Source organism: Schistocerca gregaria, chromosome 1, assembly GCF_023897955.1.
Source record: "Schistocerca gregaria isolate iqSchGreg1 chromosome 1, iqSchGreg1.2, whole genome shotgun sequence".
In the NCBI taxonomy this organism is placed as follows: domain Eukaryota; kingdom Metazoa; phylum Arthropoda; class Insecta; order Orthoptera; family Acrididae; genus Schistocerca; species Schistocerca gregaria.
Genome location: NC_064920.1, coordinates 667,212,403 through 667,225,339, shown reverse-complemented (window position 1 = coordinate 667,225,339; position 12,937 = coordinate 667,212,403). Strand labels below are relative to the sequence as shown.

Below are 12,937 nucleotides of genomic sequence, written 5' to 3'. Positions count from 1 at the left end.
TAATATAAGTGCGAGATAAGCCATTGCAAATATGAAATGCTAGTGCATTAATAACAGGTCTAACAGCCAGTATGTTGAATGCAAGCCTGTAAAAGTTCCATGCATTGTGTTCCACAGATGCCGAGTGTCCGTTTGAGGCAGGGAGTTCCATGCCTGTTGCACTTGCTCAGTCAATAAAGGGACAGTTAATGCTTCTTGTGGATGACGCTGGACTTGTCCGATGATTCCCCTTTATGTGCTCGATTGGCTACATATATGGTTATCGAGCAGGCCGAGACAACATGCCGACGCTTCGTAGAGCATATTGCGCTGCAACAGCGGCACGTGTGTGAGCATTATCCTGTTGAAAAACACCCCCTGGAATGCTATTCATGAATGGTAACATAACAGGTCGAACCACCAGAATGATGTACAAATTTGCAGTCAGGATGCTTGGGATGACTACAGGAGTGCTCCCGCTGTTATACAAAATCGCACCCCAGACTATAGCTACAAATGTAGGTCCAGTGTTTCTAATATGCAGACAAGTTGCTTACAGGCCCTCGGTTGGCCTCTTTCTAACCAAAACCCGGCCGTCACTGGCACCGATGTATAACCAGCTTTCATCAGAAAACAGAACAGACCTCCACCCCACCCTCCAACGAGCTCTCCCTTGGCACCACTGAGGTCATTCATAAACAGTTATGGGTTGTTAGTGATAGCAGTGTTTGTCGTGCAAATAAACCGTACAAAAACAACTGTAGTACAAATAATTGTAGGTTATTTAATTGTTCAGACCCAAGTTCCTCAACCATATTTAGCCCACAATATGCACACGGGCATCATTCCAAAGAAAGTTACATACTGCGAACGTACGAATCTTAATAGAACAATTTGCTGCCTAAGACTGGTTTCAGGGAAGCTGGTAAGGAAAGTTTCTGTAGTCAGTATCTTTCCCAAATCAGAGCCAGCAGAATCAAATCACTGTAATACTTTCGTGACATTTTATTAGTTAGGTGTGGTTTGGCTCTTTGGAGTCTTAGTTTCTATGGGAAACAGATGAAAATGTTTTTGGTGGCCACCTCGTGATTCACTCACATCATAGAGTATTCCAAGAGGTCAGAACTCTTCTACTATTTTAACTCACAGTTCCCTCGGTTTTCAGCACAGACTTGAGTTAGATCTTCCTTGCACTGGGTGTGTAAAGCAGGCGCTCGGATATAACGTCCCCTCAAGTTTTCTGACGTCCCAGACGAATTTATCTCTGGAAGCAGTCCAAGCGACTTAGTAATTGGAAAGACACGTTACTGAAGGACGTCTATACATAATGAGAAGTACTGGCAGAACACAAAACAAAGCTCCTATTCACATCATTAACACTGCAGTGATTAAGCGGGTATTATGGAAATGTCACCACGAAGAGGTCTTTTTCCTAAATTCCGTTCCAGAAGCATAGTATTGAGTTCTAAAATGTCCGAAAAATAGTTTGCGGAGCTACATCATCACTGTAGGAGCTCCAAAACCTAAGAAGAATATTATTCTGTCCGACGATCAAGGCCTTTCATTATTTAACGCCGCAACTCGAGATACCAATCACCTATTGTACCTGGCAACATGTACAGCACTGTCATACGAACTGTATACTAGAGAATGGTATGGGATTAATTACCTGTTAAGCATGGAGAGATGTTTCGTCATTGGCCCAAATTATGTAATTTTTAAACATGTCTTAATACGAAACTTATCAACGGATTAAAACTGTCTGCTGGTCCTGACCTTTCCATCGGAGGGCAAGAGTCTAAACCGATTAGGATATTCATACACGCCTCACGCCTTTTCTAACAGCTTCATTCTATCAATATTTCTTTTCTACTTTACTAATTTCTACAGAGATTCTCCTGTATGCCTACCTAGCTGCGACATAGTTACTTTCCTTTTGTGACCTATCTGCACAAGCTTCATTCCCCGCCAAACAGCTTCACGCCACTAATACGTTTCTCATACGTTACTGCCCCCACGAAGCTTCTCTTGTATACCCACGTAACTCTTGGAACTCGTTATAGAAAGGATATGGCAAAGAATCTACCGAATCACATGCTGTGTGTACTTTCCAGGACGATATTTCACTGCACAGTGGAGTGTGTATTGTTATTGTGAGTCGGATGGGGACCCAAACCCAGAAATGTTATGTTGACCGAAGCGCTTACCTGTACGGCTGTGTCTAAGCCTTTTCTCCACCACGTCATTTCTTCCAGGAATGACTGTCCAGACAGTCATGCAGGAGACCTTACGAGAACCTGCCGAATGCTGAAATTGAGAAACAGGATGTTCCACAACAGATCGGAGTGTCTCTGGGGTGTCGTTAAGAATGCGTTGCGAATACGTGCCCCCATTTCAGCTACGTTTGTAATCGAAGCACTGAACACAGTATCTTTCAGCTAACTCCGCAGCCTAAAGTCACACGGATTAAGATAAAGTGATCTGGATGGCCAGGCTGTAGAAAAATGACGGCTGGTAGTTCTAGCATTTCCAAAACACCTCTGCAGTAGCTGCTTCACTGGCTGTGCAATGTGTGGATGAGCGCCGCCGTACATAAAAATGATCCTACCCACACATCCAAATCCTACAAAAACTACGATAAACGATGCCGTCACCCCGCACCACACTGTTATCTCTGCAGAATGAAGTGGTACCAGCGATGTGCGTGCCAATTTTCCTTTCCCATATTCTGGTATTCTGTGTATTGACATGTGCATGGAGATGGAAATGGGCTTCATCTGTCTACAGAATGTCCCATGGCCGTTCATTGTCTACTTCCACGTGAACGAGAAATTCTAGAGGGAACGTTTGTTTTATTGACACGTCGGCATGAAGCAATTTCCGAACATGTTTAATTTTGTGTGGGTAGAAATGCAGGATGTTTCATAGAATTTTATACTCCGAGTGAAGATTTCCAGAGTTCGAACAACTCCCAGTGCACTGCATGTTTCCACACCAACGCTAGACATCTCCTGCAACGCTGTGCTCACATCTTCTGCTGATGTCAGATCAGTTGTTTACCACTGCCACTTTGCACTTCAAAATAATCGTTTTTAAATGTTTTTTATTCCAGTCTTTGATCACAATATCAATTTTTAGACGATGACCGGTTTCAGTCGGTAATTGCCATCCTCAGATATTTTTTACACGTCAAAACGATGCCTGCCATTATGGTCTTATCTTTACCAACAGTGCTCAACCTTTCATTGCAACGGCTATGCTGAGCATCTCAGACGGAAACCGGGAAACAGTCGCGTACCACACGTCTTTTATTTTGCATATTCTGCCCCTTACATCAACATCTAGTGGAAAAATTTTTGTTAAATTTTTTTGATTGCGTAACGTTCACCCCCTCTTTGATAACATTCCGTTCACATTTGACGCCATTTTGAGCAGTGGTTCGTTTTGTACATCGTTTTGAAACTGGAAACTGGAATTTTAATTACAATCGCTCTGTATTTCTTACTATCCGATCAGTTATGGAATGAAAAGTCTTATTTGTTATGCAATCTAATTACGAAAATACCTATTGAAGATGCAAGTGAGAGGAATTTTTGTAAACAGACAGACTTGAACTGCCCTGTCATGTAATCTACTTTTTCCAGTTATATTGTATCCTATGACGAAGGCTATCCCATCAGAAATTTGCCACAATACAATCCTGACATTGTTTACAGAAGTTTTAGAGTACTTACCCATTTTCTTCTAATGACGGCTGTTGAACAGGGAAGATTTCTTGCAGTGATTTCCTGGAACGAGTCCTCTGCAAGGACCCAGGTGCAGCTCCAGAATCCGCCTCGCTGGAGCCGAAGTCTGCGTGGCGGTCGTCTTGCTGAGACACGGGAGATATTTTTCTGCCCCGACTGCCTGGTGGCTTCGTCTTAGGGACGCCAAGAGGTAGGTGATCTTCTTCTGGGTTCCATTGAGTACCATTTTCGTTTGGCATGTGATTGCCATTTGTCGTTGCCAGTGACTGATAGAAAACGTCATCGTTCTTTTCGTCAATCAAGGCTTCGGCAAATTTTATACGTCTTTCTGAAAGGTCGTTCGGAGTGGCCGGCGTTTCTTGTACCTCGTCTTGCCAAAAGCCTTTGGACAGAATGCCGTCGGCGCTGTTTCTGTAGCCGTTCGCCGGTGGACTGGTTGTTGTCAGACCGACCTTCCCGTCGCTGTACGTCCTGAGCGAGCGCTGAGTCACGTCTTGAAACTCCGACGTCTTCCGAGGAACTCCCAGCGAGGTCTGTCTGCGCAGACTGTGGTGTTGGGTGGCGCCGCCGCCGGCGACTGCGGTCTGCTCGAACATCTCCCGCAGGAAGGCCGTCTGTGAGCTCCTCCTGGAGGGAGTGCCGCGCTGGAAGTACGAACCAGAGCTACTCGCGTCAACGGAGGGAAGGCGGTACCGCGGGAATGTCCCGGTCATGGGACTGGAGGCGGGGCTGGATACGGGGCTGGAGACGCCGGAACTGGAGACGCTGGAGCTGCGCGAGAGCCGACTGCGCGGCGCCTTCATGACGAGCAGCTCGAGGCTGGTTCCCGGCTCGGCCACCGCGGCGTCCACTTCGTCCTGCGACAGCTCGGCCGGGTCGCGCCCGCCCAGCCGCAGGATGACGTCCCCGGGCGCCAGGTAGTGGGCCCCCACCGTGCCATTGCTCACCTGCCGACAGACGCAAGCATTAATCAGCAATAGCGAGTCTATACCACACAGAGAGGTAAGGCGCAATGCTTAGAGGCCTGAGCGGATAAAAGAAACGATATCCGCATCCGCGAGTCCTTTGTCGGCACCCGCAGCCCCTAACGTTAGAGTTCCGTAAAGAACTTTAACCCTTACTGTACATCACAGCTCTGATGATAATTTCGGAAGTAAGCGTTCAACTTGCACTTTATTATTATGATTTTGTTAATTTATTAATCGACAGAAAGTGCAAAATGGCTAAGCAGGAATCGCTAGAGGACAAATGCGCTTTTAGAAGTATGAATCACTCGTGGAAAGATAAATACTGCTTACAGGAAAATTAAAGAGGCCGTTGGAGGAAAGAGAACCAGCTGTATGAATATCAAGAGCTAAGATGGAAAACTATTCTTAAGCAAAGATGGGAAAGCTGAAAAGTGGAAGGAGAATATAGACGGTCTGTACAAGGGAGATGTACTTGAGGGTAATATTATAGAAATGGAAGAGGACGTAGATGAGATGGAAGATACGATATTGTAAGAAGAATTTGACAGAGCACTGAAAGACCTAAATCGAAACAAGGCACCGGGAGCAGACAACATTCAAGTAGAATTGCTGATAGCTTTGGGAGAACCAGGCATATGGTGTGCAAGATGTGTGAGAAAGGCGAAATACCCCTGGAGTTCAAGAAGAATAAAATAACTCTAATTCCAAAGACAGACGATGTCGACAGATGTGAATTTTATCGAACTATCAGTTTAATAAGTCATGGTTTGCAAGATACTAACACGAAATCTTTACATAAGCCAGTTAGGATTCCAGGGAAATGTGGGAACACGCGAGACAACACTGACCCTAAGACTTCTCTTAGACGATATATTAAGGAAAGGCAATCCTACGTTTATAGCATTTCTGGGCTTAGAGAAAACTTTTTGACAATGTTGATTGGAGGATATTAACTTCCATTGAAACCCAGCAAACAAATCATGTTCTTCGTATAGTAATAATGATGCTGTCCTTTAACTTTAAACCACAAAGTAATTATTATTAGCGGAAAAATAGTCCTATCGCAGCAAAAAAATGCGAATATGCTCCAGTTTGAAAGATTCTGAATGAAAGGTGCGGTACCAGCTGCCTCGTTCTCCCTTTGTCAGAACCTTTAAAAATCCTCCCAAAAATTCTGGCAAGCGAACGTATTCGCGCTCTTTTAAAAGGCGACTTACTTCTCATTCCCACAATCACCCCTAACTGTAACACGCCCATTCTCACTAGTCGATCGCTGTAGGTCCCTCACACCCATCCGTATCCCGTTGCCTGTTATCACTCACTCATTTAGCCCAGCTCATTGTCATTATCTCTTTGTGTCTGTTACTGTCTCTTCTCTCACGCCCAGTCTCGTTTGTTTTGTCTTTCTGTTGCTTTCCCATTCCCACTATCTCCCTCTTGATCTCTCTTACTGCTACTATCTCATTCACTTCTTCCCACTGCTGCTGCCTCTTCTCACTGTCATTATCTCTTTCTTCATGTTGTCGTTGTCATAGACTCTGTCTCTCATTATCAGTGGCTCTCACCCACTTACCTTTTCTCCTTCTCTTTATCCCTCTACCCATGGCACTGTCTTCTTAATGCCTTTCCTAGCTCTGTTCTGTCACTGTCAACAATGCCTCACTGCCACTTGTCTCTTTCTCTCACACTGCTATTGTTTCCTTCGTTCTTTGTATATAACAGCAGCAGCCTACTCCCTTCCAGTATTTATTACATTTCCCTCCTTTCCCACTTCAACTGTTTCTTTCTCTCTCAGCATAACAAAGTGCGAATGTGTTTACATGCCAAAACTTTCGGGAAGACTTTTAAAGGTGTTGAGGAAGGTAGAATGAAGCAGCTGGTATCGCAATTTTCAGTCAGAGTCTTTTAAATAAATAGGGATATATTCGCCTTTTTTGTGCTCCTATAGAAGCATTTTTCCAGTGGTTCACTTCTTTTCCCTGCCAGAGCAGGGCATGACACTCATATGAGAAGAACTTTATGGGTCAATAAAATTTTGGTAGTGAATCTGAAATAACGTAAAACTAATTTTACACTTCCACCGGATTTTACGTGCACAAAAATATTGCATGCGCTTCAGTACTACAATGATGATATTGGAAACACTTTACAGCGTATTCTTCCGTGCTACGTCACTTTACAAACTATGTTTCCGCCTCATATCGCATTCTACTTGTGTATTTTACGTGTACAAGCAGCGTAACTTTAAACCTCTGCACCTCGGAAACGGATAAATATATTAATATAATTTTCAAGGCTGTCAGAGAACAGGATCTCAGGAATATATAGCAAATATTTCAGACATATACCTTGCATAGCCGCCTTGGAATCCGCGGCCCGGTTTTGGTAAGAAAAACGGCAAAAAATGCTTCTCTTGGTGTTTTCTTAGGAACTGCCCGTGAATTAATAGAGATTTTTGAAAATGGGAAGATGACACTTCTATATAAATGCCTAGAGAATATAGTGTCAAAATTGGAGCAATCTTAGGCGGTTTTTTATTATTTATATTTTGCCTCATACCAGATTTTACGTGCTTATTTTATTTGTATAAGAAGGGCAATTTTCAGTATCTTTGAAACAGATAAAGATATAACTAAAATTTTCAAGGTTGTTTGAGGTCTGGATCTTAGGAATACATCGAAGAAATTTCAGTCATTTGCCGTGTATAACCGTCTTAAAATCCGCGGCCACGTTTTGGAACAAAAAACAGGTAAAAAAACATTTTTTTTTCCTAAGGAACCGCCCATGAGATAATGGCACCTCCATAACCCCCTTAAGACTCACCGTAGAGCACATGAAATGCAGAAAGAGCCAACTGATTTGTTCCATTTTCCTACACAGGAGGAAGTGTGTAATATTCATATTATGTCCCTATACTGTAGGATATGGACATCCGAGTGGCCCTCTTTTCTCTCTCCCTCTCTCTCTCTCTCTTCTTTCTTCGTCTGTCTTTTGACTGGTTTGATGCAGCCCGTCACGAATTCCTCTCCTGTGCTAACCTCTTCATCTCAGAGTAGCAATTGCAACCTACGTCCTCAATTATTTGCTGGATGTGTTCCAACCTCTGTCTTCTTCTACAATTTTTGTCCTCTACAGCACCATCTAGTACCATGAAAGTCATTCCCTCATGTCTTAACAGATGTCCTATCATCCTGTCCCTTCTCCTTATCAGTGTTTTCCACATATTCCTTTCCTCTTCGCCTCTGCCCAGTACCTCCTCATTCCTTATCTTGTCAGTCCATCTAATTTTCAACGTTCGTCAGTACAACCACATCTCAAATGCTTGGATACTCTCCTGTTCCATGCTTCACTACCAAACAATGCTGTACTCCAGACATACATTCTCAGAAATTTCTTCCTCACATTAAGGCCGATATTTGATATTAGTAGAATTCTCATGGCGAGAAATGCCCTTTTGCCATTGCTAGTCTGCTTTTGATGTCCTCCTTGCTCCGCCCGTCTTCGGTTATTTTACTGCCTAGGTATCAGAATTCCTTAACTTCATTGACTTCGTGACCAATCCTGATGTTAAGTTCCTCGCTGTTCTCATTAGTACTACTTCTCATTACCTTCGTCTTTCTACGATTTACTCTCAATCCATACTCTGTACTCAGTAGACTGTTCATTCCGTTCAGCAGATCATTTAATTCTTCTTCACTTTCACTCAGGATAGCAATGTCATCAGCGAGTCGTATCATTGATATCCTTCCACCTTGAATATTAATTCCACTCCTGAACCTTTCTTTTGTTTCCATCATTGCTTCTTCGATGTTCAGATTGAAGAGTAGGGGCGAAAGGCTACAGCCTCGTCTTACACCCTTCTTAATACGATCATTTCGTTCTTGGTCGTCCACTCTTATTATTCCCTCTTGGTTGTTGTACATATTGTATATGACCCGTCTCTCCCTATAGCTTACCCCTACTTTTTTCAGTATGTCGAACAGCTTGCACCATTTTATATTGTCGAACGCTTTTTCCAGGTCGACAAATCCTATGAATGTGTCTTGATGTTTCTTCCATTATTAACCGCAAAGTCAGAATTGCCTCTCTTGTGCCTTTACCTTTTCTAAAGCCAAACTGATCGTCATCTAGCGCATTCTCAATTTTCTTTTCCATTCTTCTGTATATTATTCTTGTAAGCAGTTTCGATGCATGAGCTGTTAAGCTGATTGTGCGATAATTCTCGCACTTGTCAGCTGTTGCCGTCTTCGGAATTGTGTGGATGATGCTTTTCCGAAAGTCAGATGGTATGTTGCCAGACTCATACATTCTACACACCAACGCGAATAGTAGTTTTGTTGATCCCCCCCCCCCAATGATTTTAGGAATTCTGATGGAAAGTTATCTAACCCTTCTGCCTGATTTTATCTTAAGTCCTCCAAAGCTATTTTAAATTCTGATTGTAATACTTGATCCCCTATCTCTTCTAAATCGACTCCTGGCTCTTGTTCTATCACATCAGACATGTCTTCCCCCCCCCCCCCCCCCTCCATAGAGGTTTTCAATGTATTGTTTTCTCCTCTGCATTTAACACTAGAATTCCCGTTGCACCCTTAATGTTAGCACCCTTGCTTTTAATGTCACCAAAGGTTGTTTTGACCTTCCTGTAGGCTGCGTCTGTCCTTCCGACAATCATTTCTTTTTCGATACTTTCACATTTTTCCTGCAGCCATTTCGTCTTAGCTTCCCTGCACTTCCTATTTACTTATTCCCGAGTTTCCCGGAACATTTTTGTACCTCCTCCTTTCATCGATATACTGATAGAGATGTCCATTTCTCTTCAACTGTATTGACTACTGGGCTATTCCTTATTGCTTTATCTATAGCCTCAGAGAATTTCAACCGTATCTCGTCATTCCGAAGTACTTCCAACTTCTTTGCGTATTGATTCTTCCTCACTAATGACTTAAAATTCAGCCTACTCTTCATCACTACTATATTGCGATCTGAGTCCATATCTGCTCCTGGGTACGCCTTACAATCCAGTGTCTGATTTCGGAATCTGTCTATGATGTAATCTAATTGAAATCTTCCCGTATCGCCCGGCTTTTTCCAAGTATACCTTCTTTTCTTGTGTTTCTTGAACAGAGTATTCCCTATTACTAGCTGAAACTTGTTGCAGAAGTCAAATTAGTCTTTCTCCTCTCTCATTCCTTGTCCCAAACCCAAATTCTCCTGTAACCTTTTCTTCTGCTCCTTCACCTACAACTGCATTTCAGTCCGCCATGACTATTAGATTTTCACCCCCTTCTGCATACTGTAATACCCTTTCAATATCCTCATGCACTTTTTCTAGCACTTCATCTTGAGCTTGCGAGGTCGGCATGTATACCTGAACTATCGTTGTCTGTGTTGGTTTGTTGCTGATTCTGATAAAAACAACCCTGCCACTGAACTGTTCACAGTAACACACTCCCTGCCCTACCTTCCTATTCATAACGAATCCTACACCTGTTATACCATTTCTGCTGCTGTTGATATTACCCTATACTCATCTGACTAGAAATCCTTGTCATCTGTCCACTTCACTTCACTGACTCCTACTATATCTAGACTGAACCTTTGCATTTCCCTTTTCAGATTTTGTAGTTTCCCTACCACGTGCAAGCTTCTGACATTCCACGCCCCGACTCGTAGAACGTTATCCTTTCGTTGATTATTCAACTTTTTTCTCATGGTAACCTCCCCCTTGGCAGTCTCCTCCCGGAGCGAGGTGTCCTGTGGATACGCGTTACGTGTCCTTAATGCAGTGGTTTCCATTGCCTTCTGCATCCTCAGGCCGTTAATCATTGCTGATTCTTGCCACTTCTAGGACAAAAGAGTGCCCTCAACCTCTGTCCGCTCATCCGCCCTCTTTAACAAGGCCGTTGGCAGAATGAGGGTGACTTCTTACGCCGGAAGTCTTCGGCCGCCATTGCTGACTATTAATCAAAATTTAAGCAGCGGCGGGATTCAAACCCGAGACCGAAGATGTTTAGATTATGAATCAAAGACGCTACCCCTTTCTAGTTTTCCTTGTTCGGTATTGTTCATTTCTTTTGGTCTGGGCGGATGTCACATGACATCCGTCCAAGTTGATCGTTGAATCCTTTAGTCAGTCTTTTGGTTACGGAAGACAACCGGCCCTCTGACCGAACACGCTGAGCTACCATGCCGGCGCCCTTAGATCCTCCTACTGCGTATAAAAAATGCTCCCTAGTTCATGGGCTAACCAAAACACTTGATCTTGCCTTTCTATCACCAACAAAACCCGAAGTGTGAGGCACGGAGAAGTCCCGTTTTTATGTGCGGTGTTTCTGTTCCGGCGTAACGAAAAGCGTCGACACGACGATCAAGAACGGCAGAACAGAGTGGGCTGTGAGACGACGTCAGCCAATAGCACGCTGACGAACCCCTCTCTAGGATGACAGTAAGACAGGAGCGGCCTCTACACCAAGTGAACACAAGCGCCAGGCCGCCTAGCAGCGGCGGAGTGGAAGACGAGCCGTCATACAAACGCTACAGCATTGACTTCTGAACTGTACTGTTTTGCTTGCAATGCAATTTTATATTTCGAAGGACATTGATTATTTACATGTTTACATTTCGTTGCGACACACCTTTGTGAGTACCCAAAGATAAGTATTGTCAATTTAACTTACAGTAATAAACACCATTAACACGATTTGCTGGACTTGTTGTCTAGCAATCCGAGAACACAGCTTCCTAGGCACCCTGTATTAGACGAGTCGGCAGTACACAAAAGTTTCGTAACACGTAAGGTAGCGCATGCTGTCACATGTGTAACGACTGTGGATATCAACAGATACATCCACGGACATCTAGAGGTGCACAGACCACCAGCTATGGTTTACAAGGTATATTCTTCCAGGTGGTATTCCCCTACATCTTTCCGACCTTTAAACTGACGTCCAGCTGGCTACAGTGGACCATAGAGTGTAATGTAAACCTTGAAGCAGCGGGAGGATTTGGCATTTTTCATATATGGGGTGTTTCAAGATACCTGTTACATGTTTCTAGGATTTTTAGAGGATAGTTAATAGTTAAGGTTTTGATAACAATCCCATGTCCGGAAATGTTCCGATTGGACACAAAATTCTGAAGATCGGGTCACTTTCAAATCCCTGCTACGTGGTACACACACTAACTAAACAATTGTCGCCATCGTCTGTCCAAGTTGTAAAATTAATTATGACCTCAAATACCATTTCGTCCGATTACAAGGTGACACAGTGGTTAGGTCACTGACAGCACCGAAGGGTGACACAGTGATTAGTTCACTGGAGAGGAAGACGATGGTTCACATCCGCGTCATCCATCCAGGTTTAGGATCTGCGCGATTTCCCTAAATCGCTTCAGGTAAATGGCGGGATGGTTTCTTCGAAACGGCATCACTGATTTCCTTCCCCATTCTTGAAACAATCACAGCTTGTGCCCCGTCTCCAATACATCGTCGTCGACCGGACGTAAAACCCCAATCTCCCCCTCCCTTTATTTATTTTTTACAACAGTGACTGTGAGAAACCGGTACTTTCGCAGCTAGGAAGGTTGGATGTGAAGATACACGGACGCGCTGCCCTCTCGATTTTGCAGAGGATGTCCTTTGCTACATAGAAGAGATCCCAGCACTTAAAACTTTGACATGCCATGGCCTCCTGTAGAGCACATAGGTCAGAGCCCACTGTTTGCTCTGTGTGCATACAGTCAAGTGGGAGAGCCGAAAGTAGTCCGATCTTCAAATTTATTTTATGTCCAAGTGGTACGTTTCTGGATCTAAGCCTAAGTACCCTCTATAGCCTGTAACAGGAACTGTGAACACCCTTTATACAAATCATTGACAGACGTTACTGGTAGGATAATTGACAGAAAAATACCTATGACTGAGCAAAAAGTTAATCCTCCACCTTTGGATTTGCAGCCTGGCTCATTTACACACTTTTAAATTTTTCGTTTTTCTGTTTTCTTGTGTACTACATAAAAATTAATTTCCTTGTCTCTAAACGCTAACATTCTTATCTTTCAAGAATTTTTTTCCTCATTCGTCAAGTGATGCTCTCAAGCAGAACATCATCTACTTCAAAACGCTCCCGTGATGCGCTGTAGCGAGTCCAGTTCGTCATCAGACATCGTGTGAACTGTTTTCGTAGTTGACAAAATGTTAGGAAGCAAATTTTCAGAAATAAGGCTCAATATACACCAACGATT

At 43.5% G+C, this 12,937-nt stretch overlaps 1 protein-coding gene across 5 annotated transcripts in view; it reads right to left on the bottom strand.

Annotated features, from left to right (window-relative positions):
• The window catches only part of LOC126362232 (protein piccolo-like), a 731,361-nt gene that overhangs the window by 471,427 nt on the left and 246,997 nt on the right, over window positions 1-12,937 (bottom strand). For all 5 annotated transcript variants that reach the window (XM_050007864.1, XM_050007862.1, XM_050007865.1 and 2 more), the window contains exon 2: window positions 3,714-4,672. In XM_050007864.1, coding sequence (XP_049863821.1) covers window positions 3,714-4,672 — 959 coding nt within the window. The remainder of the gene's footprint in view (window positions 1-3,713; window positions 4,673-12,937) is intronic.